Source organism: Hylaeus volcanicus, unplaced genomic scaffold, assembly GCF_026283585.1.
Source record: "Hylaeus volcanicus isolate JK05 unplaced genomic scaffold, UHH_iyHylVolc1.0_haploid 12221, whole genome shotgun sequence".
Lineage (NCBI taxonomy): Eukaryota > Metazoa > Arthropoda > Insecta > Hymenoptera > Colletidae > Hylaeus > Hylaeus volcanicus.
Window position 1 is genome coordinate 1 of NW_026533163.1, and position 24,981 is coordinate 24,981.

General features: G+C 31.5%; 9 protein-coding genes, 1 long non-coding RNA gene and 1 other non-coding gene across 34 annotated transcripts in view; 7 read left to right on the plus strand and 4 right to left on the minus strand.

Annotated features, from left to right (window-relative positions):
• Positions 1 to 1,374: 1,374 nt before the first annotated feature.
• Positions 1,375 to 2,850, minus strand: LOC128883373 (uncharacterized). Of its 2 annotated transcripts, XR_008458913.1 has the most exons (5): positions 2,633 to 2,850; positions 2,276 to 2,569; positions 2,001 to 2,149; positions 1,798 to 1,842; positions 1,375 to 1,719 (listed from the first exon to the last, which is right to left on the minus strand). It is a non-coding gene; the product is annotated as an uncharacterized LOC128883373 (long non-coding RNA). The 2 variants fall into 2 exon arrangements; XR_008458912.1 differs by having other exon boundaries at positions 1,375 to 1,842.
• A 325-nt stretch (positions 2,851 to 3,175) lies between these two features.
• Positions 3,176 to 6,351, minus strand: LOC128883435 (uncharacterized). Of its 4 annotated transcripts, XM_054135790.1 has the most exons (11): positions 5,794 to 6,037; positions 5,615 to 5,675; positions 5,483 to 5,573; positions 5,317 to 5,437; positions 4,623 to 4,712; positions 4,470 to 4,556; positions 4,148 to 4,424; positions 3,854 to 4,079; positions 3,641 to 3,799; positions 3,478 to 3,570; positions 3,176 to 3,423 (listed from the first exon to the last, which is right to left on the minus strand). In XM_054135790.1, the coding sequence occupies exons 1-11, from the start codon at positions 5,796 to 5,798 to the stop codon at positions 3,380 to 3,382; spliced, it is 1,254 nt and encodes a 417-aa protein (XP_053991765.1). In that variant the 5' UTR covers positions 5,799 to 6,037; the 3' UTR covers positions 3,176 to 3,379. The 4 variants fall into 4 exon arrangements, with proteins under 4 accessions (XP_053991765.1, XP_053991764.1, XP_053991763.1 ...); XM_054135789.1 differs by having other exon boundaries at positions 5,317 to 5,401; positions 5,483 to 5,675; positions 5,794 to 6,351; XM_054135788.1 differs by having other exon boundaries at positions 5,483 to 5,675; positions 5,794 to 6,351.
• A 171-nt stretch (positions 6,352 to 6,522) lies between these two features.
• On the minus strand, positions 6,523 to 7,371 carry LOC128883440 (uncharacterized). The gene is made up of 2 exons (XM_054135799.1): positions 6,849 to 7,371; positions 6,523 to 6,790 (listed from the first exon to the last, which is right to left on the minus strand). The coding sequence occupies exons 1-2, from the start codon at positions 7,222 to 7,224 to the stop codon at positions 6,672 to 6,674; spliced, it is 495 nt and encodes a 164-aa protein (XP_053991774.1). The 5' UTR covers positions 7,225 to 7,371; the 3' UTR covers positions 6,523 to 6,671.
• A 188-nt stretch (positions 7,372 to 7,559) lies between these two features.
• On the plus strand, positions 7,560 to 11,026 carry LOC128883434 (crossover junction endonuclease MUS81-like). Of its 2 annotated transcripts, XM_054135786.1 has the most exons (9): positions 7,560 to 8,024; positions 8,189 to 8,295; positions 8,399 to 8,666; positions 8,723 to 9,798; positions 9,855 to 10,076; positions 10,167 to 10,371; positions 10,426 to 10,614; positions 10,695 to 10,809; positions 10,859 to 11,026. In XM_054135786.1, the coding sequence occupies exons 1-9, from the start codon at positions 7,905 to 7,907 to the stop codon at positions 10,924 to 10,926; spliced, it is 2,370 nt and encodes a 789-aa protein (XP_053991761.1). In that variant the 5' UTR covers positions 7,560 to 7,904; the 3' UTR covers positions 10,927 to 11,026. The 2 variants fall into 2 exon arrangements, with proteins under 2 accessions (XP_053991761.1, XP_053991760.1); XM_054135785.1 differs by having other exon boundaries at positions 10,695 to 11,026.
• A 244-nt stretch (positions 11,027 to 11,270) lies between these two features.
• LOC128883438 (uncharacterized) lies at positions 11,271 to 13,845 on the plus strand. Of its 15 annotated transcripts, none has more exons than XM_054135797.1 (15): positions 11,283 to 11,412; positions 11,480 to 11,527; positions 11,647 to 11,718; positions 11,765 to 11,816; positions 11,887 to 12,155; positions 12,218 to 12,281; positions 12,345 to 12,358; positions 12,444 to 12,500; positions 12,610 to 12,646; positions 12,716 to 12,778; positions 12,842 to 13,015; positions 13,080 to 13,175; positions 13,234 to 13,255; positions 13,563 to 13,672; positions 13,723 to 13,845. In XM_054135797.1, exons 5-15 carry the CDS (start codon positions 11,988 to 11,990, stop codon positions 13,746 to 13,748), a joined length of 831 nt encoding a protein of 276 aa, XP_053991772.1. In that variant the 5' UTR covers positions 11,283 to 11,412; positions 11,480 to 11,527; positions 11,647 to 11,718; positions 11,765 to 11,816; positions 11,887 to 11,987; the 3' UTR covers positions 13,749 to 13,845. The 15 variants fall into 15 exon arrangements, 2 of the variants coding, with proteins under 2 accessions (XP_053991772.1, XP_053991771.1); XM_054135796.1 differs by having other exon boundaries at positions 11,777 to 11,816; XR_008458955.1 differs by lacking the exon at positions 13,723 to 13,845 and having other exon boundaries at positions 11,271 to 11,412; positions 11,777 to 11,816; positions 12,218 to 12,358; ... (2 more) ...; positions 12,975 to 13,175; positions 13,563 to 13,593.
• Positions 13,846 to 13,900: 55 nt separating this feature from the next.
• Positions 13,901 to 14,512, plus strand: LOC128883441 (uncharacterized). The gene is made up of 3 exons (XM_054135800.1): positions 13,901 to 14,017; positions 14,060 to 14,236; positions 14,322 to 14,512. The coding sequence occupies exons 1-3, from the start codon at positions 13,927 to 13,929 to the stop codon at positions 14,510 to 14,512; spliced, it is 459 nt and encodes a 152-aa protein (XP_053991775.1). The 5' UTR covers positions 13,901 to 13,926.
• On the minus strand, positions 14,454 to 16,722 carry LOC128883437 (uncharacterized). 2 transcript variants are annotated; one of them, XR_008458942.1, is made up of 9 exons: positions 16,266 to 16,722; positions 15,983 to 16,220; positions 15,828 to 15,926; positions 15,446 to 15,775; positions 15,211 to 15,359; positions 15,058 to 15,159; positions 14,820 to 14,960; positions 14,697 to 14,769; positions 14,454 to 14,592 (listed from the first exon to the last, which is right to left on the minus strand). XR_008458942.1 is itself a non-coding variant. In XM_054135795.1 (9 exons), exons 1-8 carry the CDS (start codon positions 16,704 to 16,706, stop codon positions 14,704 to 14,706), a joined length of 1,557 nt encoding a protein of 518 aa, XP_053991770.1. In that variant the 5' UTR covers positions 16,707 to 16,722; the 3' UTR covers positions 14,454 to 14,592; positions 14,697 to 14,703. The 2 variants fall into 2 exon arrangements, 1 of the variants encoding a protein (XP_053991770.1); XM_054135795.1 differs by having other exon boundaries at positions 14,820 to 14,951.
• Positions 16,209 to 19,111, plus strand: LOC128883436 (uncharacterized). Of its 3 annotated transcripts, none has more exons than XM_054135793.1 (10): positions 16,209 to 16,415; positions 16,496 to 16,618; positions 16,678 to 16,709; positions 16,843 to 16,980; positions 17,080 to 17,268; positions 17,318 to 17,401; positions 17,459 to 17,539; positions 17,593 to 17,684; positions 17,737 to 17,941; positions 17,991 to 19,111. In XM_054135793.1, exons 4-10 carry the CDS (start codon positions 16,923 to 16,925, stop codon positions 18,887 to 18,889), a joined length of 1,608 nt encoding a protein of 535 aa, XP_053991768.1. In that variant the 5' UTR covers positions 16,209 to 16,415; positions 16,496 to 16,618; positions 16,678 to 16,709; positions 16,843 to 16,922; the 3' UTR covers positions 18,890 to 19,111. The 3 variants fall into 3 exon arrangements, with proteins under 3 accessions (XP_053991768.1, XP_053991769.1, XP_053991767.1); XM_054135794.1 differs by lacking the exon at positions 16,209 to 16,415 and having other exon boundaries at positions 16,481 to 16,618; positions 17,991 to 18,095; positions 18,166 to 18,322; XM_054135792.1 differs by lacking the exon at positions 16,209 to 16,415 and having other exon boundaries at positions 16,481 to 16,618.
• Positions 19,112 to 19,668: 557 nt separating this feature from the next.
• Positions 19,669 to 19,740, plus strand: Trnag-ucc (transfer RNA glycine (anticodon UCC)). Its single transcript has one exon. It is a non-coding gene; the product is annotated as a tRNA-Gly (tRNA).
• A 237-nt stretch (positions 19,741 to 19,977) lies between these two features.
• Positions 19,978 to 22,403, plus strand: LOC128883535 (uncharacterized). Its single transcript, XM_054136014.1, has 12 exons — positions 19,978 to 20,209; positions 20,254 to 20,341; positions 20,403 to 20,765; positions 20,818 to 20,898; positions 20,958 to 20,999; positions 21,074 to 21,144; positions 21,198 to 21,243; positions 21,325 to 21,347; positions 21,436 to 21,524; positions 21,580 to 21,619; positions 21,903 to 22,043; positions 22,086 to 22,403. The coding sequence occupies exons 1-12, from the start codon at positions 20,129 to 20,131 to the stop codon at positions 22,128 to 22,130; spliced, it is 1,110 nt and encodes a 369-aa protein (XP_053991989.1). The 5' UTR covers positions 19,978 to 20,128; the 3' UTR covers positions 22,131 to 22,403.
• A 182-nt stretch (positions 22,404 to 22,585) lies between these two features.
• LOC128883534 (rho GTPase-activating protein gacY-like) overlaps positions 22,586 to 24,981 on the plus strand; it is a 3,017-nt gene continuing 621 nt past the window's right edge. Inside the window, exons 1-16 of one of the 2 annotated variants that reach the window (XM_054136011.1) lie at positions 22,586 to 22,814; positions 22,883 to 22,996; positions 23,043 to 23,164; positions 23,218 to 23,239; positions 23,296 to 23,418; positions 23,476 to 23,545; positions 23,604 to 23,649; positions 23,708 to 23,812; positions 23,872 to 23,952; positions 24,007 to 24,072; positions 24,129 to 24,250; positions 24,304 to 24,345; positions 24,401 to 24,451; positions 24,499 to 24,585; positions 24,692 to 24,748; positions 24,800 to 24,953. In XM_054136011.1, coding sequence (XP_053991986.1) covers positions 22,723 to 22,814; positions 22,883 to 22,996; positions 23,043 to 23,164; positions 23,218 to 23,239; positions 23,296 to 23,418; positions 23,476 to 23,545; positions 23,604 to 23,649; positions 23,708 to 23,812; positions 23,872 to 23,952; positions 24,007 to 24,072; positions 24,129 to 24,250; positions 24,304 to 24,345; positions 24,401 to 24,451; positions 24,499 to 24,585; positions 24,692 to 24,748; positions 24,800 to 24,953 — 1,354 coding nt within the window. In that variant the 5' untranslated portion in view covers positions 22,586 to 22,722. The remainder of the gene's footprint in view (positions 22,815 to 22,882; positions 22,997 to 23,042; positions 23,165 to 23,217; positions 23,240 to 23,295; positions 23,419 to 23,475; positions 23,546 to 23,603; positions 23,650 to 23,707; positions 23,813 to 23,871; positions 23,953 to 24,006; positions 24,073 to 24,128; positions 24,251 to 24,303; positions 24,346 to 24,400; positions 24,452 to 24,498; positions 24,586 to 24,691; positions 24,749 to 24,799; positions 24,954 to 24,981) is intronic. The other variant, XM_054136012.1, reaches the window with a different exon arrangement.

A 24,981-nucleotide genomic window follows, 5' to 3' on the forward strand; every position in this document is an offset into this window, starting at 1 on the left:
AGATCTTGGTGGAAGTAGCTTTTATTCAAATGAGAACTTTGAAGACTAAAGTGGAGAAGGGTTCCATGTGCACAGTGATTGGACATGGGTTAGCCGGTCCTAAGGAAGAGACTCATCTCTATTAGTAAGGCATTGCCTTTACCTTCCGAAAGGGAGTTGGGTTAACATTCCCAAGCTGAAAAGTGGATACTACTGTGGCAACACATTATAACTTGGCTAATCAGAGAGCAGTCCCGTAAAGCGTTATCTTTGCTGTTTTAACGGTTTTTGTCCCCTGGAAGTAGCTTATCTAGAGATAGGAGAAAAAATAAGGAATAGCACCTCAATATTTGAAGTGAGCGGTGCGCTGCTATTTTACCATGAGAGGCTAAGGGACATATGTTATCAAAATACTCATGGTAATAGTAACGACATCATGTGTCTAAGGTTTAGAGCCTTTGGCATAACACTAATGTAATTAAGGAAACTATTCAAATTCGTTCCGTACCTGTGGAAAAAGAGTGGCTGTAAAGGCTGGGTGACAAGGTTGTTGAATCAGCATATTAGTTGGTATTAACATTATAGAACGTCTTTTTTGTTGTAATACGCTGAATCAGTATTAGTCGATTTTCAATTTTCAACATTCAACAGAAAGCTCAGTCCTCAACCGAAAATAAAAATCTGATTTTCTTCATCACCCCAACCATTGTGACAGATTTTACTTTTAGTGGCTGTAAATTCAACCATTACTTGTGCAGCTTATTCATAAAATGTTGAATGAAATGTCCTGCGCACTTACGTTTTGTGGAGATCGCCGGCGGCTGGTACTGATAGAGGGTATACCGCGTTCACGGATTACCGAGGTGCGCATCAGCTACCAACCTATATACGTATCATGACTCACCGTTTTACACAACATTAACAAAAGGTTTTGTTACCAAAGTTGGATGTCCTCAAATGAAAGAAGTCTGACATCACGTACCACAGTGTTGCGTCTCCACGCAACAACTGCCACCTTACAATTTTATGGTATGAATACCTCGCGGTAACAGTTCCGTCATATTTTTAAACTGTAGAAAAATGTCATAAAGAACAATTATGTCATAAATCCAGAGATTATAACATGAAACCGTTTGTAAGCGTTCATATTATTGTATTTTGAGTGTTGTTTTTTTATGATCCGCTTCCTGTAATAAAAAGCCCAAAATTTTATATTTCGTTTTTCCTAAAAACATATTTTTTATAATAAGTAAAGTGTTTTTCTCACTTTAACAAAAAATTTAATGGGATACTCAACAAGTTATATTCTTTTCTATCTCTGCAAAACTGAAGAGGAATAAGTTTTTTCTTTGTTATTTTAACTTCACTAGAATATTTTTTTTCTGATTTACAAGCATATTAAATTACACTTCGTATTCAAATTGTTGTTGACAGTTTTTTTGTTATTTATATTACATCGGAATGGCATACAACTTCTTAATTTTTTAAGCCAGTTTATTTTTTTCTCTATTTATCTGGAACAACAAACCAAACCGGCTAATAAATTTTTCAATCTAAAAAAGCAACAACAACAATAAGCATAGTAGTCCATTATGGTTATTGTTTCACATATCTCCCATTTTCGTCAACGAAAGTATATTGATAACTTTCACTGCATCCCATTGCTTGTCGAAAGAAAATTGATAAACCGGCATATAAATCATTCGTGTTTATATTTTTGTATATTAAAATTCTGGATTTCTTTACAAAAAAAACAAGAGTCTTTGAGTATATATTTTTTCTTCAAGTTAACACATTAACTATGTCAAAAAATGTTACTTTAATACTTGCACGTTGTTTTAAATTAAAAAATCCATTTGATTCCTAAACAACAGAAAAAATATACGTGTGAAGCCTACTCGTAAAAAACAACAGTACAGAACACGTATTACAAAGAATCAACACAAAATATACATTTTTTTGTAATTCGTTTTGTTATAAAAAAAAATTAAAAAACTAAAACTATAGAGAAGAAAGACTACCGTTAACAAAAAGAAACGTTGCTAGATAATGCGTTTTCGATCAGGGCGCAATCAAACACGACATCATTTTTGTTTGGCAAAAATTCACTTAACAAAAAGTTTCATTTCGTTTATTGAAAATTCTAAAGAGCCTTCTGCTATGTTATTCCCTGCAAAAACTCAGGTCATTGATTTACGTAATGCTTTTGAAAAAAAGTTTTGCACTTTTTATAAGCATATGTTTTTCCAGAAACGTTACTCAACACTGATTATTTGTTTTTTTAATATGTTATTACCTATACATGAAGCAGTCATAATTAAAAATTATCAAGTTCGATTTTGTCAGAATTTCATTGCACGCTTTAAAAAAATTATGATTTTATAAAGATTGAGGCAAATGAGAGTTATTTTCTAATTTTGTTTTACTAGCATCTGATGTAAGGACTTGTGACTCAACCGTGCTTTCTTGAGCGTTTAGTGAACGATTGTTTGGTGCATACAATTCTTCTGTAAGCAAAAACTTGATACGCATTTCTTCCTTAACGCATTCAACCAACTCCTTATGTAATTTCAAAGTATTCAAATACTCCCTTATGCAAAAAAAAACAAGACAAGATCCAGCACAATTTTCGTAAAGCAACACAGCTTCTTACTTATGCTTTGCAATATTCAAATGTTCTCCGTCTTGCGTTGTTCTTCTTTTTAATAACGTATGATTTTGTTTAAATTTATTACAATACGTAAAGAGTGACATTTTCTTTTATTAAAGTTATACGCTATATAACTAAATCAACAAGTTGCGATTTTGTTTTTAATCATAAATTCTAAGAAAAAGGCGCTTTCAAAAAAATATGATAATGCTATACCTTTCAGTGACGAGATAGAACCAAATCTTGACCACAAGACGTTAAATCTGAACCAACAGGTTTTTAGAGCAAATCAAGAAATTGGTCATTAGTCTTATGACTCCTTATTTCTTTACTAATTTAAAACAAAACTTATTTTACATCCGATTTTATTTCTAACTTATCATTAAACAAAAAAATACTTGAAACAGATTAGTACTTGCAAAAAAATCTAATGAAGAGGGATTTTTTTTTTAAATTGACCTTTTACAAAAACAATTCACATAATGTAAATGCCGTGGAAGTGTTTTTTTGTGTAAATTTTTGTCAAATTTCTTTAAGGTTTGTACAAATTTTTGTTCTGCTGTGAATCATGCCGAGGACTTTTTTGAAACTGACAGTATTACTCAAAAGTTTAATGAATTTTTAAGACAAAAAACAGAAAAATTTTGAATGAGTTTCAATCATTGTGAACAAAATGTCAGTTATGGAAACAGAAAAAAAAGGTAACGGTGCCAGCCACATATGACTGTTTTTTTCAATAATAAAAAAGCATTAGTCGTTGGATAAATCATCTGAAACAGTGTCTTCATTGTCCCCTAACAAAGTATATTTAAGGAGAAAAACATAATTACTTACTAAACTAAACTTACCAAAGAGAACTTGAAACAATGTTGGAGGTTCCTCATTGTCTTCTAACTGTTGATTCACTAGTGGTTTCCGTTTAACTTCTTCTTTTGAGCGTACTGATCGTCATTAAAAGAAAAAATTATAAGAACTGACAATAATGCTACTGTCAATCAAAATTAGTGTTACCTGTTAATTGAACATCTTTAACAACATCTAAACCACTGTACGAGTCGCACATAGCAATAACTTGAAACATGTAAGTTCCACTTGTGGGAAGAAGAACATTTAAATTTTCAGTGAAATGATTATCAAGACTTTTTGATCGTTTATATGAAAGTAATCCATCTACCACATTTTTAAGGTGAAGGAATGAATTAACCTTATTAAATTACGAAGTACCTGATTTTTTATCTAGAAGGAAAATCCACCATTCTTCAAATAAAATACTATGAATAAAGGGTGCATGAACAAGCCCTGCTTTTTCGGAAGAATGTAAATTATGTCGTGTTAACGTTATTTGGAACGTGACAAGATCATTTTCCACCATTTCCTTCTCCCCTTCAACAAAAACTTTAACATCTAATTCCATAAGTGAAATACTTGAGCAAAAAGATTTGATATCATTCTATAATATTAAGAATGAAAAAAATAAATTTCTTTTATGTAACTAAACTCGAGTCGTATTTTTGTTACCAATACAGCACCAGGTAATTTAGAAAAAATCTCAATACTCCCAGGTGATTTGTCTTCTTGTCTGACATCATGAATAAAAGCTTTCAAGCAAGGATTATATTTTTTTTTTATATCAGATGTTAATTCATTATAGTGTGGAACTTGTTTTAAAACAGCTGATGTTGGCATAATTGCTTGCGTTAAACACCGGCGCAATTCCAAAATTGATCGAATGACCGGATACCAATTTCGTAAAAAAGCAATTTCAATCATACTATTAGTAATTCCTGGAACGAAACTAAGCATAACTTGAATATTATTGATTTTCAAAAAAAATTCTTACTGTAATAAACTGTGTAGATCCGCCTCAAGCTCAGGAGACATCAAATCCCACTTCCGTTCCATATGTCCCAGTAAGAGCGTCATATTTCTACGAGTATCCAAAAAAAAATCAACACATGAGATTATGTTTAGTGTGATACAATCATAATACAACCTTTCAATAAGAGGAGAAGGAAACCGAGATTTGCCAACCTTTTCTGTTAAGTTTTCTTGAATCTTACTAATGAAAACAGCATCCGATTTTCTAAAAAAAAAATGAAACAACAAAATATGTTTTTTTCGACTCTTTTATGCACTACATACAACATCCTCCCGTTTTTTTCACTCAGCTTCAAAAAAATTTATTTTTTTTTTAACTAACAAGTCATTCTTATCCACAAGTTCATAAAAAATAAAAAAAAATCAAGTAAACAAAAGTGCTACATAGTTAACTACAACTACAAAATCAAGATAATCGAAAATAGTGCCTATAGAATAACAAAGAAAGATAACATAAGATCTTTTGTTTAACTCCTTAAAAACCGTTTAGTTTTTAAGAAATTATTTTATTAACAAGCTACTTTTTAAAATAATTTTTTAACCACCAGTTCAATAAAAAGCAGTATTGATTTTGTGCATATCTAGCATTTTTCAACAATAAATAGTTGCATGTTTATTTAAAGAACACAGATTTTTAATAGAAAAGAAAAGAGAATTGTTTTCGAATCGTTTACACCTTTGAAAGAAACTTATTAAATACTTAAAAGTCACAGCGTCACGGCTACGCAGTATAAGCAAGAAGAGAAAACCCTCAGTGGAATGCAACACGCTTAAGCCTGTTACATTTTTTAAAACAAAATTCACATTACCTTTCCTCCATGGAACGGCTTTCAGCCGATGCGGAAAATAACTCAACACAACGCTTGAAACGAATAGATTCATTAATATATAATCCTAAAAATTGAATTGTTTCCACACGGATACCATTAGCTGCAAAAAAAATAGTGTTCAAAGAAAATAGATAAAAGAGCGTACGGAAAAAATTATTTTGATGATGATAATACAAAATAAAGATAGAGGGAATTATAAAAATCACAAGGAAGACAAAAAGGAAGAGTACAACCGTCTGATATTCTTCTTTAACAAGATATTGAGGAAGACCAATACCGATTTGAAACACGCCAGGACCATCTGGATTACCATATTTCTCATAGTTTTTCCTTGCTGTCTGAAAGAATTTTACAAAAAGATTTTTTTTTTAAATGAAATACAAAAAGTGAGATTAGTTTATATCCACATTTTAATTGCAAAATAACGTAATATTTAAAAAGATAATTTTTATTGACCTCATCAGTTAAAGCGTGATATGCTTTGGTTATTAACATAAATCTAGCAGTAGCTTGCGGATCTGTAGGGTGACGATCAGGATGATGCAAAAGTGACATACGCCTATACGCTTTACGAATAAGAGTTTCATTCACTCCTTCTTTAATGTTTAATATTTCAAAAGGTTGGAAAGCTTGAATTTCTGATGCTGTCGAAAGATTTTGAATTAATTGATATACTAAAATATAAAGCACTCCTAAACAAAAAATTTGTACTATTTTTGTTTGACGAAATAACCGATTTCTTAACGATAGGATTCTGTTTTTTTTTAAATTAATTTTTTTAACGCATTCTTTACAACAACAATATTTGAAACGATTAACAGAGCAAAGAATGTAAGCTAAAATATTTCCTGTTTTTGATTTTTTCAAAGGACAAAACAAGTCGTGAAAGAAAGAAATTGTCCAAATTGTCACAATCAAAAACAGAATCGTTCCAAAAAAAAATAATGTAGCGGAATCATCATATGATAACGCTTCTTTTCGGTCTTTGGTAAATGCTTCCCGAAAAAAAGTCATGTGTCTTAAAACGTTAAGAAAAAAAACTAAACACAATACAATTCAACAACAGTAAGTTAAATGTTATCTTGAAAAGTATTGTTTTAATTTTGTTTTTTATTTTACATATATAAAGGAAAATGATTTTTTCCCCATGATATGATGCTTATTCAAACATTAAACGACTGTGACTAAAAGATTACAGATCTAGTTATCGTTCTTTTAATCTTCAATAAGACTTAAACGTCTCAATCTAAAAAAAACAGATACAAACATTTTTAGACTCTTAATTTTTTCTTTCTCTAATTTTTTAATAAAAAGGATAAACGTTCGTAAAAATACTAGGAAAACGTTTTTTTTGTCATAATTGTAAAAAAATCTTCAAAAGAAATTTCTCCATCTCCGTTACTATCAGCTCGTTCTATCATTTCTTTTAATTCTTCATCCGTCATGGTTTCACCTTGTACAAAGTAGAACAAATAAAACATACTAAAACTATTTTTCCTTCTATAGTCTACCTATCTCATTTGCGACACGTTTGAGATTCTTGAATGATATAGTGTTTGTGTGATCATCATCAAAAAGACTAAAAATTTTCTGTATACCCTCACGACTTTCACGATCTCCTAATTGTAGCGTGATTTCATTCAAAAACTCTTCGAAATCTATAGGCCCTGAACACCGTCTCTCCATATCGCACACCATTAAATAAACTGTTGGACTCTTTGTATCGAAATTTAAAGATAACATTGCGGCTTTTAACTCTTTTGGATCAATCATTCCTGTTCCATCTGTATCAAACCAGTTGAATGCGTCGCGTATTCCTTCAATTTCATCTTCCGTTATACCAGGCCTTTCCAATCTACGCCTAGTATGAACATTTCCTTTTCGCATAATGCAATCTTTTTAGTGAACCTTCCTTCGTATTTAAAAAAAATTAAAAGACTTTATCTATTGAAAATGAAAGGTTTTGAACTGTTTTAAACTTGCGAATATCTGTTGTGCCTAATATAAACTACCTTTTTGCAGATACTCATAATACATTTAATTGATATTTTCATCTATGTAAACAAATTTCTTTTTTTCAAAAAAAAATGTATCAGCATTTTCGAACAAAAAAAAAAAATTGGAAACAAGAAACCCAAAAAATATCATCCCCAAAAAAAAGTTTTACCTTTAATATTTCATAACAGTATACGAGAAACCCTGGCATGTAAATCATCCAAAAAATATTTATGCCTTGAATTTTTTCGCATCGTTTGTTGCTTCACGTATAAAAGAAACAAATGAAACGTCGCCTTACATTGACAACGGGTTTCATTTTTACCACATTCAAGAAAACAAAAAGCAAGACTAACACATACTTTTCATAAAGAAAAAATAAATAACGAAAATACCCCCTTGAGAGAAGCCCAGAAGCGGTTTTATTTCAAAAAAAACATGTTAACGAATCTTTAAAAACTTCTTAAAACATTCATATTCTCCTTAATAGTTTCTTAACATACTGGAATCATAATATTGCGTTTTAATTACGCTTTTTAAATTTGTTTTTATCTAAAAGAGTCAAAACAAATATGAAACATACAACATGTTTAACACCTAAAGAAAATCAATGGATTGTTGAGACATTTGAAAAAATGCGCCAGGAAGCGCTTCAATGCAATAAATTGTCTAAAGCTTGTGTCTATCGAAAGGTAAACTAGTGAACATAATAATAAATTATTTCTTTTTGTTATGCTGGAACTCTTATCTTAAAAAAAAACCGGCGTACGTAAACATCGCTTATATTGAAACTCTTGTCTTGATTATTGTTTTATCAAAAAAAATTGTTCAACATAATCCTATGATGTTTTACCAGATCATTAAATCTTTAAAAAAATATCCACTACCAATTAAAAGTGTTAGTGATGCTATGAAACTCGAAGGAGTAGGTAAAATGACTGCTCCGTGTTTCATTAGAGAAAAGTAAGGGGTTAAGTACAGGTTTCGCTATCACAAACCACTCATTTGGCACATCTCGTTACACGCTTTCTAGAATCATATTTGACCTTGTTTTTTATTAATCTAGTTGTCCGGATCTCCATGAAATCAATGAAGAAGAGAGGAAAACCCATCAGTATTCTGTACTTGTGGCGATGACACGATTCGCGAAATCTTTAGAAACAAATTTACAGATTCAATTTGAACGTTCACCAGAAAAAGAAACCCGCATTCGTTTAACCCCTGGTAATTCTGCATGGAGTATTCTTTTGACAATGTATGTATATTCTGATCACTATGGCGAAGGAGAACTTCTAAAAGAAGATATTATTAAAAGTACCGAATCCTTGAAAAATGTAATAAACTTGAGTCATTTTACTGTATTTACTGTTATTTATATTTCCACCATTAGTTTGATATACGTATCAAGATTTCATCATGGAAAGCTCTTGACAAACTAATGAAGGAAGGATATATAACCAATCGACTTCTTTCTGATCCCCCACAAATCAGGCGTCCGAAAAAACAAAAATGTTATGTATATCGTTTAACGGAAAGTGGTAAACTTGCCGGCGAAACAATTTTGTGCGAACTTGATACGGAAATATTTCATTCTTTTCTAAGGAAAAATTCTTTAAAAACTGTTAAAAATGATGTTCATTTTCCTCCTACGCCTGGTATTGTATTAGTAAATCCAACCAACGAACCCCATGTTGATGTGGCGTCTCACTTTATAAAAAAAATTCAACCCTCACAATTTAATAATATCCACACACAAAAAAAAGAACTAACAGACCATCTTTTGGACTATTTTTGTTTAAAACCTTCTAACAGTGAACTAAGGGAGAGTCAAAAGCATAATGATGATCTCTATACGACTCTCATTCAAACTCCAACAGCTCCTTCTATACAAACAAAAAATATGCACTCTTCCATTGATCATGATAAAAATAATGTATTAAAACACTTGGACTACCTTGAAACGGAAAGTCACAATACTTTATTAAGCCAAACTGCGAATGTTGCAAGTCAAGACGAGCTTCTTCTTGGTTTATTACGTTATACGGAGAAAAATACCTTGGAAAAAAATGCATTTTGTATTGTGTGTCTTGTGGATCATCGTGAAGCTGTTTATTATAAAAATGACTCATTGTCTTCAGTGATAACCGGACGATCGTTGAATAAAATAAGAGTGACATTCTGTGAATTGAAAACGTTTTTCTTGAAGTTTTTAACCGAAAATAAAATGGAATATGAATCAACACTTCTTCCTGTAGGAGATTTTGCTTGGGTTTGTCGGCTACGGAAACCTAAAGAATTATTTTTGTCTACAAAATTACAAAGCTTGATACATTGCACTAGATCATCAACAAATGAATGCCACTCTAATTCCGTTAAAGGTTACAATCAAAATATTGATTTCGTTTTACCTTATTTAGTTGAACGAAAAACTGTATCGGATTTCACTGCATCCATTATGGATGGAAGGTTGATTTTAACTAAAATTGTTTCGTTTGATGAAAATTAATTCACTTGTTTTATAGATATGAAGATCAAAAATTCCGTTTACTTCGATCTCCTGGAATTGAATGTATTATTTACCTTGTTGAGGGACCACAAGAAGAGCTATATCAAGCTTCTACATATATGCACACGTGTGGAATGTCTAAAAGCATTATCACAACTACGTCAATCAGCACCGCCATAGCTTCTACCGAGATCCGTGAAGGCATTCATGTTGTTTTTTTATCGGACATATCTGAAACGTAAGAAAAGGAAATCTCTTTTGACATTAAAATTCGTTCAACAAGAACAAAATAATGTTTTTATAACGCTTGTTGAATTTTTCCTTCCAGTGCTACCTTTCTATGTTCACTTCAAACATATTTGTATAAACAACTTGACACCTTTATGAAACCCTTCGATCACCTACCCCATAATAATGTTGGGAATACCTTCCTCGTAAACTTAATAGCGAATTCCCCCTTACGTTCCGTTTGGACAACAAGAAGTCAACGACTGAGCATTATCCACGATATATTTGGACGACAATTAAAATGTGTTAGTTGTAGAAAACGTTGCTTAATATGTTACGATTTCTTTTTCTTTTTTCAGATTGAATTTTTAGGAGATCGTACAGTTCTATTTCTTTTGCGTCATTTTGATAATCCTGCACAACTTAAAGAGTCTCTTGAGAAATATCCGAAAAATTCAACATTTCGTTCTCAGCTAATAGCATTGAATAAAAATAACATTTCTTTCTATTCTCAATCTAAAGTCCAACAACGTTTATTATCAACTAGAGTACACAAAAAAGAATGCATTTGTTTTCAACCAACAATACAACTCCTATGTTTCCTGCTAACCATGCCTTCTTTTTCTAGGTAATGAACGCTCTCCGAACTCTTTATGCCCCGTCTACAGTACCTTACGCAACTACACCCGAAATTCGAACCAAAAAATCTTTTTGTAAACGGGACCGCTTGCTTTTACAAAAAGGTGGGAAAATTTTTAATAATGTGTACACCGCAACAATACTTCAATTCAGATACTTTCTCACCATCCAACGATTCTGTAAAAAAACGAGTCGGCCTTCTTAAAAAGTTATATATTTAAAGAATTAATTGTAGAAGTTATATATTTAAAAAACGAAAAATTTATCACTGCATTATGTGTTTTCGTAATACAGTTTCATCCCTTGATATCAAACCTAGATGCTTTTAAAAAAGAAATGCAATAATAAACGCTTAAAACCTTGCTTGGATTTGCTTTATTCATGTCAAACAAACACGTACCTTATTTCACCCCATTCGTACACAAAATTTTTTTTTATTTCCTTGCTATTTTCGCTTCAACGTTTTTTTTCTTAATTAACATAATTTTTTTTTAAATAACTAAAAAATGCAAGTGTCTTTTGCATCTCCCGTCCACCAAAGAACAATTTAATTAAACAAAATGTACATGGAATTATTAGTATTAACAGTTTGTAACAAAATACAGTTAAACGTTTTTATAGAAACTTTTTCCTACTTTATGACAATTTCGCTGTGGTTGTTATATATATTTTGCTTAACGTGTTGTAAAGCAGTGAATTATTTTCAGGTGTGTTAACGAATCAAATCTTTAATTGAAATTGATAAGAATAATTTTTTTTTGTTTCATTTTTAAGCTCACTCCAAATGACTCCATGGAAAACAGTTTAAAAAATTTATTAAAGGTAATTATATCAATTTTTTCAAATTTTAATTTTTACATACGATAGTGTAGAATATAATGTAAATTAGACAGAAATTTATTTTGAAAAAATAAATACACTGCTTGCTTATGTGTGTTCAGGATGACTTGACACCTCCACCAAAACCTGTAACTCATGAGATGGATGACAAAAAGACAAGCGCTGATAAATGGGTAATTCATTGTTTTTAAATGAAGAAAGGCAAGTTCAGTGATACAGCTTAATTTGCAGAAAAATCCAAATAATCCTCTTCGTGGAATCATCAAGCAATGTAGGAGACTGAGAGATTAAAAAGTTTATTAAAAACTAAATATGATTAAAAAAATGTGTATGTGTTGTAGACAAGGTATCGATTTTTATCAGTGATGTAAAAGAAATTATTTTGAACCCGTATAAATAAGAAAGAATCCCTACTGGATTAATTGAGAATGTTCATTCATTAATGTTTTTTTTTTATTTTTTTAAGACAAAGAAGTGTGCAGATAACAAATCGTGTGATTTAAATGAGCTGAATCGTCATATAGGGAAGGAGATAAATTCAGAATTGTATGTTAAAATGTTGCGATTTTCACAAAAATCTTCTACCCCCAAGGATATGGAAATGACTATGGTAAGACATGTAAAGAGAATAACGTTATTCTTACGTTTTCGGGGACGAAAACAACTTACTAGAGTGTTTCAAATGATATGAAATCCATCCTAGCGGTAGCGCAGTCTTTAAAATCGATATTGTCGAGTACGTAGTACGTTTTTTCTTTATCTAGTATCAATGTGGTTATTATGTGAATTTCTCTTCTAGTTATTGGATTTAAAGTAAGTTTTTTGTATTGTTTGAAGTACTGTTTTAACTAGAACCGGTTGCGTGTGCTAACTTTCCTAAAAAGGAAATTATTATAAGGTGTGTGCATTTTTACAGGACTCCAATGATTGTTTGAATAATAGTCTAAAAAATATGGTGAGCGAAAACCACTGTGTAGTCAACTCAACCAAAATGATAAAAATTTTTTATTGTTATGTAAAACATTTAACGTTAAAAAGTACAACGAAATTTCCATTTTATTTAGCAATCGTTACGTGAATGCGGTTTGGATTTTTTTACGGGTAAGCATTCTCAAAAAAGAAAAAAAAACAACCGATAACAAAAAAACCTACCTTTACTTCTTTTGGTAGAGGCAGCCGCCGCCTTTGATACACTATATGAATCAGCTTTGCTTAGTACGCGAGTTCTAGCAGGTTAAACATGATAGAGAAACCGAAAAAACTCATAAAACACTAGTGCATGTACTGCTGTTTTAGGAGGGCGTAAAGCTCAAAATGCCTTAGCCCGACTGACCCATATTTTTACGGCACCCTATGGACCCCAATGTTTAAGAGGTAGTTCAAACAATCATAATACTTTTCATGTGTCGTGTCCTTTACCATTCTTCAGCCACAGGTACCATTTAGCATTACACACCTTTCGATTCAATGGTAACTGAATATAACAAGAAATGTTTAGGAATACCATTGTGCTGCTTGGTGTTATCTGGAAAAGAAGCTACCCCCGATCATTTACGATGGCAAGCTCTCTCACTAGTAACGTTACTATCGAACGTCCCTTCAGCAACAACTATAGATGATGTATCTTCAGGTAAACGTTTGTTTTCCAACAATATAGTTTGAATACCCTTTAATTATTTGTTGCTCAGGTGGTTTCGGTCACGTTAATATGTAAGTCTATCATTTTGTCTGTTTGATCCATTATTTCTATTTATACTGGGTTTTGCTTTCCTTATTCAACTTATTGTATACTTGTCGCCGCAGTATTACTTAAAAGATAAACGATCCTCCAGTTTTTGTTGATACATTTCAACGTTACAAAACATTTCTGCTAACATATTTTCAAAACCTAAAATGTGAAAATTATTAACTAACTTACTGTTTTCATGTCACACATTTGTATTTTTCTTATACTAGTTTTCCTCAATAATCTATTTCAAACTGTTATACGCCTAACAAATTCTAATTTCTTTTGTAGAGTTTTACCGAGTCCGTCAAGGATTTATGAGCCGGGAAAACTAGCACAAGAATTAACGTTAGGCTTGAATCCAAATGTTTTACCTGAAGGCAATCTCTATGAAAATGAAGGTACAGTGAACATATTACCACAATCTTGAATTGCGTTCTCTATATTTCAGTTTTATCGAGCGACGAATCATTTTAAAAAAAAATTACGATTGAATCATTTTTTATTTTTTTGCTTGCGGAATTGAAACGCGTTAAAATTAAAATAGACGATACAATAAAACATTTATTATTCACATGCTCATAAAAAAACTGGGTAACAGTTTTAAAGATGAATTTCAAATTAATTGCAAGAAGAATTTACATAATTTATAAAAATGCGTTCATTCGATTCGCCGTCGTATAATGAAAACCAAATCAATCATGACTCTTATCACAAAACAGTTCAAGAACATGTAAACATGTTGAGTAAGTTGTTAAAACAACCGCCATCATAAAAACTTATTACAGAAAACAACAAAATTGATGAAATTCGAAAACGGATGCTAGATATTTTGGAAAAGAGCAATCGAGATGTTCTTACGTCTTCTTGTGTTGAGATTCACAAAATACCGAGTCTTTATGATGAAACGATTCAATTCTCAAAAGAAGATTTGAACACATCCAATCCTCGTGATGTAAATGATGGTAGTTTCAAATGAAACAAAAAAAAAATAAACAAAACGTTTCTTCTTAAATTACTTAAAACTTCTCTATTTCCTGTTTAATGTAGAATTAGGAGTTCAAATCGATGTTTGTCTTGGCGTTTATGATACAGGTAACGACGTCAGTTTGTCTGATGAAGAAGCGAAAAGCAAAGGTATAACTATAGTAAACTACGATGAGGACAAATTGGCTGCTTTCGAAAGTGTTTCTGCAAAAGATTGTTGTATAAAACAAATTTCTTGTAAAAAAACTAAATGAAACTGATTTTCGGCGCCTTTTCCCGTAAACCCTGTTCCTCAAAAATTGAAACTAGCAACTTTGAAAAAGTTAAAACGCTTCTGCAGAAAATGCATAATTTTTGTTTAATATCGGTTGAAACAGTCATCAGTAAAAACAAATTAAAAAGAATTTTTTTTTTATCATATACGAAAAACTAACATACCTGATATCTAAGCAATGAAAAGTCTAACGTTCATATATAATATGTTTCCCAAGGCGTCGACATGTTGGGATTTCTAAAAAAAAAAATAATCAAAAGTCGATTGGTGCAGAAAAGGTATCGAACCAATAAGTAATTGCTGGCAATTTCCCCAATAGAGGGAATCGTATACGAACTCATTTTAGCAAGATACCGTAAAGGGGATATATACGTGTCTAACTCTATCAAATTCCAAAGAGGTTTGTACTGATATAAAGTCTAAAAAAACTTTAGAGATCATCAATATTGTATGCAAATGTTTTTGAGCCGTTTCTTTCTTGTTTTGAAAAAAAAACGCTGATGTTTTACTCAAAATAAGTCTTACTTGAATTCGTTTACGCCAGTCCCAGGAAAGATAATAATGTGGAGCTATAAACAAAGTTTGCTCTTTAGAAATCATAAAGCCAGATAGGTAAGATATATTTATCTGATAAATAAATATATATACACTAATGTTGATATTGAATTATATCTGTACAAGATGCGCGTTGATGTAGCTATAAAGTTTTGTATCGGAGACGTCCTCACTTATTGATGGATTTAATTTTGGTTTTACTTTTAAAGAAAACTCGTTGAATGTAATGCTGTGAAATAATTCAGGTAAAGGTTCCGAATTTTGCAATGTCGCTACGAATTAATTAAAATATAAAAAAAAACAATTTAATTAATGTTACAAAATACTTTTTAAACTAAACAACTTTTTGAACCCATACCATTCGTATTATCCATCCAACAATCTCCTCTAAAACATGAATGATTATAAGGTGAGGACCAAAGAGGATCATTTTCAAGTAAATCAGGCGGCAAATATTCGCAAAACCAAGAGACACATGATGCCAAAAAAGCACTGGTATGAGTTGGGGATAGTATAGTAAGTTGAGAACGTAAAACAATTCGGCACACTTTATGTACATTAAGTTCAAACATTAACGAAATTTCTTCAAACAACTTGTCATCATTGAATGTATTTATATACAGATTAAAAGCGTCTGATATCGCATAATCTTGTAGTTTGAAATAATCGGGTAAAAAAATAGAATCTTCTGTAAAACGCACAAAAATTTGGACCAAGTTAATTTTCAAAGAAAAAGGTACTAGAAATGTCGATGGTATCACAAAAAAAAAAAATTAATTGTAGAGCAAACAATGGAGAATTTTTGACATAAAGACCAAGATTTTTAGAGACACTTTCAGCTAAAAAAATATCGACATAATAAATATATAAATAAAGAAAGATCTGTTTTAATTACCACTTTGCTGAGCGCACTGGTAAAGATCAGACCATGGTATGCGCGTAATACTAATTGCTTTGCGTCGCAAAAGTAGTAAAAAAGGCATAAGAAACGAAAATAAAACTTGATTTGAAATAAATACCCATTGCTTTTTGAATGGATAGTAGCAGAATGTACTGAATAATAGTACTGCTTGTAGTTGTTGGACCGAAGCCTGAGTTTCCTCTGAAAGCTCATGAAATGTTTTCAAACACACCTATAAAAACCAATAACAACGAGGATTCAAAACCTTTAAACATACTTGTGATACATTAAACAAAGGATCGAAACGTGGAAAAGTTGGTTCCACTATTAATATATTATGTTTTTCACCCAAAAGTATCAAATCTTGCTTTTCCTTTGGTCGTGTGTTAGACGAAATCGAATAAGTGTTTTCCGGCTTCCATTGAATGTAGGAACAAGGGACAAGGGAGCCTAGTAAAAGGCTTGTCGAAATTTTTTGAAGTTTTATAATATTGATATCGTTAACAGAAATACTAAATGTTATATGATTGGAGGAATTTGAGCCATTTTTTAAATAAAATAATACCCTTGACGTGTCATCATCACACATTGTAGTATATTTCTGCATGGAATCTTCAAGCAAAGATTCTGGTAATTCTATTAACCACCATGCATTTCGTTGCCTCCATAAATCTTTACTTGTGTAACAGAAAACATCAGTTTCCTCGTTCGCAAACATAATGTAGTAATAATCTAATAACTATATATTCTTTAAAAAAAACTTTAATTTTTTTCTCATCAATCTATGATTTGTGTTGTAAAAATTTGATTCTCTTTGATCAAATCAAATCTCATTCGAAATTCTGAACTTTCAGGAAGAAGGTCTTACAAAAATTGTTGTCCAGCTAAAAAATGTTTTATTAGAAAAAACTTCCGCCAAAAAAAATTTTTTTTCATGCAACAAGAAACAAATGAAGTTTCATGCTCAACAAAAACGTTAGAAAAAGAACAAAGTACGGGTTGCTGCGATTCTCTTTGTTTTTTTATGAAAAACAAATTATAAAAATTATCTTTCTATTAATACGTGTGCTTCTCAAATATTTTGTGTGTAGATAACACAACTTTAATAGAAAATGACGAGAAAAAAGATCATTTCCAACCATATCAATTTTTGATACCTGATGCATCGATTCATGGCGAAGGTTTTTTCGTTGCTGCACTTCCTGCACAGCCCCGTGCTGAACGAACGCATTGTGATATAGGTCAACAACCTATGTGGCATCCGGATGCTAGTAAAATAGGTATCAGTTTCTGCTGAATTCCATAGATCCATTAGGTATTAATTATTAGGCGGCTTATTTGATAGAGATTCAGTGTTTGTTAAATATTTTAAAGATGGCTCCATTTCTTTAATATATGAGCAACAACTTAGGCGTAAGTTTTCTATTTTAAAGATACTTTCTAAACGACTGTGTTTTTGTGTGTAAACAGATCGCGGACTTCACGGATATAGTTTAACTATAGTAGATGGTCAGATTTTACCGTCAGATGGTATTGGGTTTGTTTTCGCTGGTATGATATTGAAAAAACGAAAAAAATTAAAACGAAATATATAAATTATATAGATCGGGTACCTTGCAGTAAGAATATAAAACGGCTTTGGTCCATATTTGTTAATCGTACGGGTCATATCATCAAAAGGATGGGGAGTCATATGGTAAGAACATAAAACTATGTTTGATGCACAATTTTATTGTTCATTTTGGTAGGAAAGACAAGCAAATCCTCATTTGCCACCATTGCAATTAGGCAATTGTGTGGCAATGATTCTTGACTTGGATAAATATGTTGCGTCCTTTCAAACAACCGACTCTAAAGGCAAAATTTTAGCAAGAGCCAAAATCGATTTAATCTCATTCGCGGAAAAAGTAGATGCTTCTCAAGGCTATTTATGTGCAGTGTTAACCAAATCCGGTAATTGTTAGTATTTTTTATACTGGAATGTCACTTTAGAATTTGTTAGGTGTTGTATTAAGAATGAAAAAAGCGTCAGTAGATATTTTGGATCAACCAGATGTACCGTATCAGTTTGAAGTGCATTCGCATACAAAAAGCATTCATTTCGCAGGTAATCATGAAGAAAACTTACAGCGATATTATCGTTACACAAGAGACCCAAAATCTTATGCGCTTTCAAGGGCATCAAACAAAAACAATGGTTTGAATTATTTGCAAGATTTGGGTAAATATAAAAAATACGATTTTCCTTTTTATTTACACCACAAAAATGTTCATGACAAAATTAAAGAAAATCATTTAACAAACCACTTCCAACCTGAAGATTCAATGTCCTTTAGATTACAAACTAATCCAGGCAGAGAAAATTATGAAAAATTTGACCCACTGTCTGTTCGACATGAACAAGGATTAGCACAACATCAAAAATATGCCTCTTACGATATCAAAAGTTCTCAAAAAAAATACTTTTTTAATGGATCACGAACATTTAGAAATTTACCCCTGATCGATTCCTTCGATTTTGATGAACAATCCCAGGGTCAATTCAACGAGGAAAATAACATGATCACAAGAAATCTGAACGAACCTTTGTCTTTGTTTAAAAGCTTTTCATACTCCGGCGACACTCAAACTTATCCATACTTTGAACCACAAGTTTTCAATCCATTAAATTTCAATGATTCGAATGACTCCCGTACTTTAACATCGTGGATCGATTCACATGAAGATTTTTCAGCTGGCAAAGACAACCGAATGTCTTTTTTTCGTGATTCTTTTATTACCAGAAATCATCCAGCATTTAATGAATTCCCCTATCCGACTTCTAATCAAAAAGCTGACACCAAGATTTCTGTAAAGGAACTAAAGCATCAAGATGAAAAAAATGCGAAAGTACCTTTTTAAAAAACAAGATCATTAACTAACAAAACCAGAAAAGTGATGTTTTGTTGAACCAACCGTTGTCCTTTTTTTCCATTTCTTAAACTCCACTTGTAACGGACGCAAACCTCTCTTTAACCATGTAGCTAATTTTTTATATGTGACTCTTTGTACAACACACATTTTAATTAAAAAAAAATTTAGACCTTGTTATAAAAAACTTCTAGAATATATGACGGTCATCTCGTCTGTTATGAGAAAGAAGATATAAAAAGATGCACAATTTTTCGCTTTACTATTATGGTGCATGACAAGAGCTGAACAAAAAGTCCTAATTAATTTTCGTTAAAAATAGGTTAAAGTTATCTGTGCATTAAGCAGCGTGTATTCCGGTAAATCAGCTTACAAAGACAAAGTTGACTAACAACATGGTCGAGCGTCGACTTAAGTGTTCGAAGTTTTTTTTTTGTACATTGGAAGGTTAAGTATTCTTAATTTTTCTTTTACTTTTATATTAACGGTATGAGCTCGTTACAGTTAATCTAGTAGACCGAGTACAAAAATTAAACGTCTAGAAGTGCTTATTTCTCATCTCCTACAAACGTGAACAGAATAACATTTTAAACGTATCTTTTCTTTTCTTTTCAAATAAATGTAAAATTTTTTATCAACCTAAAAAAAAAACTGATAAAAAAATTCTTTTATGATGGCTTGTTGACACACAACTAGCGTCGGTCAAACAATGCATGAAGGTTGTCAAAAATACACTCATACATACAATGTAAAACGAGATGTAACTTTATGCGTCAATGGTCTAACGGTTAAGATTCCTGCCTTCCAAGCAGGCGGCCCGGGTTCGACTCCCGGTTGACGCATTTTAACTTTTTGTTTTTGTGAAAATACGAACTATCTTTATTATTAATTAAAATGCGAAACGGTCCTTTTGAATATAATTTTCATTTTGCATTATCCAAATGAAAAAATTGCAATGCGTACATAACGTTCAAAGTGAGAAGTATAATTTTATATTAGTAGAATCAAAATATTGGAATTTTTTTTTTTTTTAGTAATTTAAAATGAAAATATGACAGGAATGCTTAAAAAGAACTGCCATGTCATGAGTGCATGTAAATGTAACATACCGATTGTGAAAAAATAAGAATAAGAACAAAATTAAAAAAACAAGGTAAAGGGAACACAGGAAAACTTGTGTACTCAATTTGTTGTTTGAATGAGCTAAATTTACTATTATATAAGACTTCAATGGGCGAAAAAAGAAGTAGCAAACCGCTCAATCCAGCTTGCGCATACGCCCGTGGGGAACGGGAGCGACAGAGAAAAAAAGTAAAAGAAATCGTTTATTTTTTCCTTTATCGACCTTTCTATAGAATTTATTAAAAAAAAAAAACCGTCGTGAATCATCTACATGCGCAGATTCCGTTCAACAAACTTCTTGTGCAACATGGATGTCTTCAAGTTTGTCTCAGTTTTTATTCATGAAACATGAAAGAAATCTAATACGTGTCGTTATATTCAGAATGTCAAACTGTATCAGAAACGCCAGACGAGAAAAACGTAATAGATAAGGACAAGGATTCTGGGGTGCGTTTAAATGCAATTCGTTTACAATATCGTCCTACTGTGGTGACCAAAAACAACCGCGTCATCCTTCCTTCCATTCAAGTAAAAATAAAAGACGATGATTCTGATACCTATCAAGATACGGAGGATACAGAAGAAAGTTGTAATTCGACAACAAATGATAGTGATGATGCTAAAAGCGTCAATGTAAAACAAAACGTGATCAGTTCTTTAAAAGAACAAGTTGTTTCACGCATGAACATTATTAAAGCCCAAAAAGACATCTTTCCTCCATCAGACACGGCTGTTCAGCCACCAGGTAGATTCACATTACATGAAAATACTTATGACACTGAAAACTATGATTCAAGAGGAAGAGGACGAGGACATTTCACCAGAAGTTGCAGCAAGGCTTGAGGTTTTGTGTCAAATTGAGAAAAAGAACATTTCTGGTATGTCAGTTCACACACGTCTCTTTTAGATAACTGTGTATTTTTTTTCTTTTCTAAAGTAAAAAATCAAATTCCAAATAATTCACACTCAAGTGTGTCAGGTTTGTGCGGTCTGACATAAATGAAAGAGTGTTCTGTTATTCCTGTTAATCGCAAGAAAAATGTAATTTTTCAGTATACAAAACATTAAACAATCAATCTTCTCCGACCTCGCACTCTTCTACCTCCTTAATCAATGAATATCAAGTAAAAATTGTTGAAGAGTGTAAAATTGTTTTATAAAAAACTATGTTTATTAGTGTAAAATGAACAATACTTTATTATGTCAGTCCACGACATTTCCGAGTAAGTAAAGAGTTTATTTAATGTGTCCTCCACTTGCGCTACGACTACTTAATTATATAAATGCTTTTGATTGTTTAAAAGATGATTGCACCGTTTTAAACAAGGTAATTTTGTTTGGTATATATTAATAATATATCTGCTAGCATGGCACGCTTCTATATGGTTTTTTTTTTTAATACTAATGATTTCAAGACATTAATAGATTCTAAGCTGGAAACGGTACCGAACTCTGCGTGTATCAAGTCTTCTAAAAACACTCTCTTTGTTCCTACTTCACTACGGTACTTCTTTAATAAGCTGATATAACTTTGGGTTAATACTCTGTTTGTTTTAAAGGCTGCAAAACAAACCCAAAACGGTTCCAAAAATAATTAATGTAAGTTACGAAAAAAAGCATTAACAATTCTTCTAGTGCACTTATGTGTTTTTCCTTTTGTAATTGGCTCCACATCAATTTTAGTTTGGAAGATTAGTAACTTTCGATTTCATGCTATTTATTTATTTTTGCTTGAGGAATTATACTGTTTTACTATACGGTTGTGTGAAATTGAACGTTTAGATAAAATAAGAAAGACGATATACTAGTAGTGCGAAATATATTTTTGTTTTAATTATTTATAAGAAAAAATGAATTGAAATTATTTTCCTTTTTTTCGCAGGGAAAACCGTTTCGTTTTGGCACTGGCGCATCTTTGGCGGAATCGGCTAAGTCTGTTAATAAGGCTATGGTTTCCAGTTCGTTTTCAAAACCTATCCTTACAAAACATACGCAAGTAGAGAATTCCCCGAATCTAGAAACGGTAAGTTATCAGACAGAAAAACTATAACATGTTTTTTTTTAGGCATTTCAAAATTTTATGAACGACATTACCAAATCGTTAGAATAACTGTTTACTATTAAGAATTATTGAGACATTACTGAAAAGATGGCCTTATGTAGAAGAAATCATAGTTTTTGCAGTATTATTAAATTCAGTGGCGTTCTCTCTTTAAAAACATAATTATTCTATTGTAATATGTAAAATGTTTAATTCTACAAAAATAAATCCGTTGCAATTTTAACATTTAAAGTAATGAAATTCTATTGTTTTTCAAGAAAAATTTTGCTATTTAAATGAAATAAAAGTAAAATAAAAATTTTATTTACTTTTAAATAAATTCTATGAAACGTACGATACTTTATATTTAAAAAAAAATAATAAATAATTTCATTTTAATAAAAATGTAAACAAAAAGTTTAGATATTTAACCGAGAAAATGGCAATGTAACTGCAAGTAATTTTCGCCACATTGGCTTATAGCTACAAACAACCATATGTCGTGGAGTGTTTTTTTAATGAAAGCTTTAGTTCAAATTAAAATATTACTTAGTGGCAATTGTCAATAAATAAATTAGTGCTATAATACATGTTGTATTTTACACATTTTTTTGACTAAACTAAGACTTATTGAATTGTAAGATTTAAAGTTTCCTAAAAAATGTATGATTCCGAAGAAGCGACGGTAGATCATCAGATATTAGGATCTTATAAAAGCATTTTATCATCGAATAAAGCATTTAATTTCACAAGGTATTTTGACAAAATTATATAATTGTTGTCTTATCTCTCTTTTATATGGATTTTCATTTCCTTAAAAGTTTAGCCGAAAGTCCTTTCATCGATACATCTAAAAAAGATATTGAAGGTCGTCCTGTTATTGTCATTGTTACAAATGCTATTGGTTTTGACAAGGATGCGGAAATTCGAGCGATGTAATAAGACATATTTTGTAACGCGTGAATTCGTTCTTGTTTTTAGTCGTTACGCTATACAAAAAATGGATCCAATTATTAGTAAAAAGCCCTACACTTTCATTGGTTGTCTTAGCAGTCCAGGATGGGGGGATTTATCTTCACGTGGATTAAACTGGATAAAGGATTGTATGTTTTTTTTTTTGGTATAATTTTTTTTCATTTTTGCAATTGTTTGTCAGTCTTTGCTATTCTGCCTAGAACGTACTTTTAATGACATTTACTTAACCAGTTTTTTGATATTTCTGTTACAACCATAGGTATAGAAAACGTTTAAAACGTTTATATTTCGTGCATCCTTCTGCTGGATCACAAGCAGTTATAAAGCTAGCAACACCTTTCATTCCGCCGAATTTTTGGAAAAAATTACAACCTGCAACGACGTAATTTTGACTTATAAACACTTTCCATCAATTATCAGAAAAAATTCTTTTCCGTAGTGTTTCAGAATTAGCAAATAAACTTGAGGCAAGTCACACTCCCAGTGCGCTTTTTCCGCATATAGTGCAGGTACCTTAACCGACACTGTGTAATATATGTTTGAAGTTTTTTTTTATCAAAAAAAAAGAATACAGAAGCAATTTATCATCAGCAAAATAATTTGGTTGTATTTGGTAAATGGGTAAACGTTTCCCACATACTCATATTAGTCTCTTTTGCTCTGTTTCAAAGGAGAACCTCTTGATTCTAATTCTTTTTTTAAAACATATAATGTACGTGGTTGTCAGCATATATCGGAAACATTATTACGACTTGTCAAAAGTTTAGAACATCCAGGTACAAAATGTGAGCGTTTCGCTAATGAATGTTTCAACCATGCGCGTTGTTTGTTCAAGACGTTATCATTACACGCGATTTGTTCAACCATCAACCAAGCGCAATTGAAATTTATTCTACTATAGATACGTTACAACAAGGTAAGGATTCCTTTAAAGCAGTTTGACTTTTAAAAGAAGCTTTAACTTTTGTAGGAGATTGGCAAGCCGATTTAACAATTACTGTATCAGCAACTTGCACAGCACTACGAGTTTTCCTGGGTAAAAGAGAAACCTATTAACTTGTGACTTTTTTAAAAAGATGAAGCTTTGTGTAGGATGTTTACCAGAACCACTTTTGGGACTATCATCTTTCAAATATTTTGAAGAATTCGCTCGAATTCATGACTTTGAAACAGAGAATATTGAACAAGCACCATACAAGGATTTGTTTTTGAAAGTAGCAAGATAAACGGTTGTACTCATGAATTTAAAAAAAAAAATTTTATTTAGCTCATGACACCTTTAGATTTTAATGTGAAGGAAAACATATGCGTAAGTTTTTTGAAAGAACCTCTAAAGTTTGATTCTTGTTGTTGCCATGTTGCAGTTTCTCTTTAATTTTTTCCGTAACGTTCTTGAATTCAGCAAGCTGAATAATGTATTAGATGTATTTCAACAAGCTTGTTTAATTCTTATCTTCTTAAGGTCACACCTTTAGTTCTTTCCAAAACGTTTTCTTCCCTTTTCACGCGACCAACATTATGGAATTCACAAACCCCTTTAATATTTCCTGTATGCTACGTTTGTTAGAATTCTATCATTTGAGCATGAATCATCGACTCTAATTTCAAAGAGTCAATTTTTAGTTTATCCATTCTATTGTATTGTATTTTTGTAGGTTATTATTAAACTGTTCAGTCTTGTCATTAAGGATTCAACGTTTTTGTTTCCTGAGGTAGCATGTTCCATGTATTAAAAAAATTTTAAAGTACATGTTTTACAAAAGCACCAGCATACGCAAAGCTACGACCACTTGAGTTTTTTTGATAACCATACGTCAGTTCCACAAGAAAAACTAGAGCACAAGGAACACGAGAAAGAAGAAGAGGACGAAGAAGAAGATGAAGAAGAAGAAGAAGAGGAAGAAGAAGAAGAGGAAGAAGAAGAAGAAGAAGAGGAAGAAGAAGA

Excerpts from the sequence above, each read along its gene's own strand:
- LOC128883535 (XM_054136014.1), top strand. The coding sequence starts at position 20,129 with ATGGGCGAAAAAAGAAGTAGCAAACCGCTCAATCCAGCTTGCGCATAC. Across the intron at positions 20,210-20,253 it reads GGGAGCGACAGAGAAAAAAA|AATTTATTAAAAAAAAAAAA; the intron begins GTAAAAGAAATC and ends ACCTTTCTATAG. Across the intron at positions 21,244-21,324 it reads TCAGTCCACGACATTTCCGA|ATGATTGCACCGTTTTAAAC; the intron begins GTAAGTAAAGAG and ends ATTGTTTAAAAG.
- LOC128883435 (XM_054135788.1), bottom strand. The coding sequence starts at position 6,351 with ATGACTTTTTTTCGGGAAGCATTTACCAAAGACCGAAAAGAAGCGTTA. Across the intron at positions 5,676-5,793 it reads ATCACGCTTTAACTGATGAG|ACAGCAAGGAAAAACTATGA; the intron begins GTCAATAAAAAT and ends AAATTCTTTCAG. Across the intron at positions 4,425-4,469 it reads GATCTACACAGTTTATTACA|TTTCGTTCCAGGAATTACTA; the intron begins GTAAGAATTTTT and ends AGTTATGCTTAG.
- LOC128883438 (XM_054135797.1), top strand. The coding sequence starts at position 11,988 with ATGTTTTTTTTTTATTTTTTTAAGACAAAGAAGTGTGCAGATAACAAA. Across the intron at positions 12,156-12,217 it reads AGGATATGGAAATGACTATG|AGTGTTTCAAATGATATGAA; the intron begins GTAAGACATGTA and ends ACAACTTACTAG. Across the intron at positions 13,176-13,233 it reads TATAGATGATGTATCTTCAG|GTGGTTTCGGTCACGTTAAT; the intron begins GTAAACGTTTGT and ends TTTGTTGCTCAG.
- LOC128883437 (XM_054135795.1), bottom strand. The coding sequence starts at position 16,706 with ATGTTTGCGAACGAGGAAACTGATGTTTTCTGTTACACAAGTAAAGAT. Across the intron at positions 16,221-16,265 it reads CTTTGTTTAATGTATCACAA|GTGTGTTTGAAAACATTTCA; the intron begins GTATGTTTAAAG and ends TGGTTTTTATAG. Across the intron at positions 14,770-14,819 it reads TTGCCAGCAATTACTTATTG|AAATCCCAACATGTCGACGC; the intron begins GTTCGATACCTT and ends TTTTTTTTTTAG.
- LOC128883434 (XM_054135785.1), top strand. The coding sequence starts at position 7,905 with ATGAAACATACAACATGTTTAACACCTAAAGAAAATCAATGGATTGTT. Across the intron at positions 10,077-10,166 it reads TTATCGGACATATCTGAAAC|TGCTACCTTTCTATGTTCAC; the intron begins GTAAGAAAAGGA and ends TTTTCCTTCCAG. Across the intron at positions 10,372-10,425 it reads TTGGACGACAATTAAAATGT|ATTGAATTTTTAGGAGATCG; the intron begins GTTAGTTGTAGA and ends TTCTTTTTTCAG.
- LOC128883436 (XM_054135793.1), top strand. The coding sequence starts at position 16,923 with ATGCAACAAGAAACAAATGAAGTTTCATGCTCAACAAAAACGTTAGAA. Across the intron at positions 16,981-17,079 it reads AACGTTAGAAAAAGAACAAA|ATAACACAACTTTAATAGAA; the intron begins GTACGGGTTGCT and ends TTTTGTGTGTAG. Across the intron at positions 17,269-17,317 it reads TCCGGATGCTAGTAAAATAG|GCGGCTTATTTGATAGAGAT; the intron begins GTATCAGTTTCT and ends ATTAATTATTAG.
- LOC128883441 (XM_054135800.1), top strand. The coding sequence starts at position 13,927 with ATGCGTTCATTCGATTCGCCGTCGTATAATGAAAACCAAATCAATCAT. Across the intron at positions 14,018-14,059 it reads AGAACATGTAAACATGTTGA|AAAACAACAAAATTGATGAA; the intron begins GTAAGTTGTTAA and ends AACTTATTACAG. Across the intron at positions 14,237-14,321 it reads TCCTCGTGATGTAAATGATG|AATTAGGAGTTCAAATCGAT; the intron begins GTAGTTTCAAAT and ends TGTTTAATGTAG.
- LOC128883440 (XM_054135799.1), bottom strand. The coding sequence starts at position 7,224 with ATGCGAAAAGGAAATGTTCATACTAGGCGTAGATTGGAAAGGCCTGGT. Across the intron at positions 6,791-6,848 it reads ACGTGTCGCAAATGAGATAG|GTGAAACCATGACGGATGAA; the intron begins GTAGACTATAGA and ends ACTTTGTACAAG.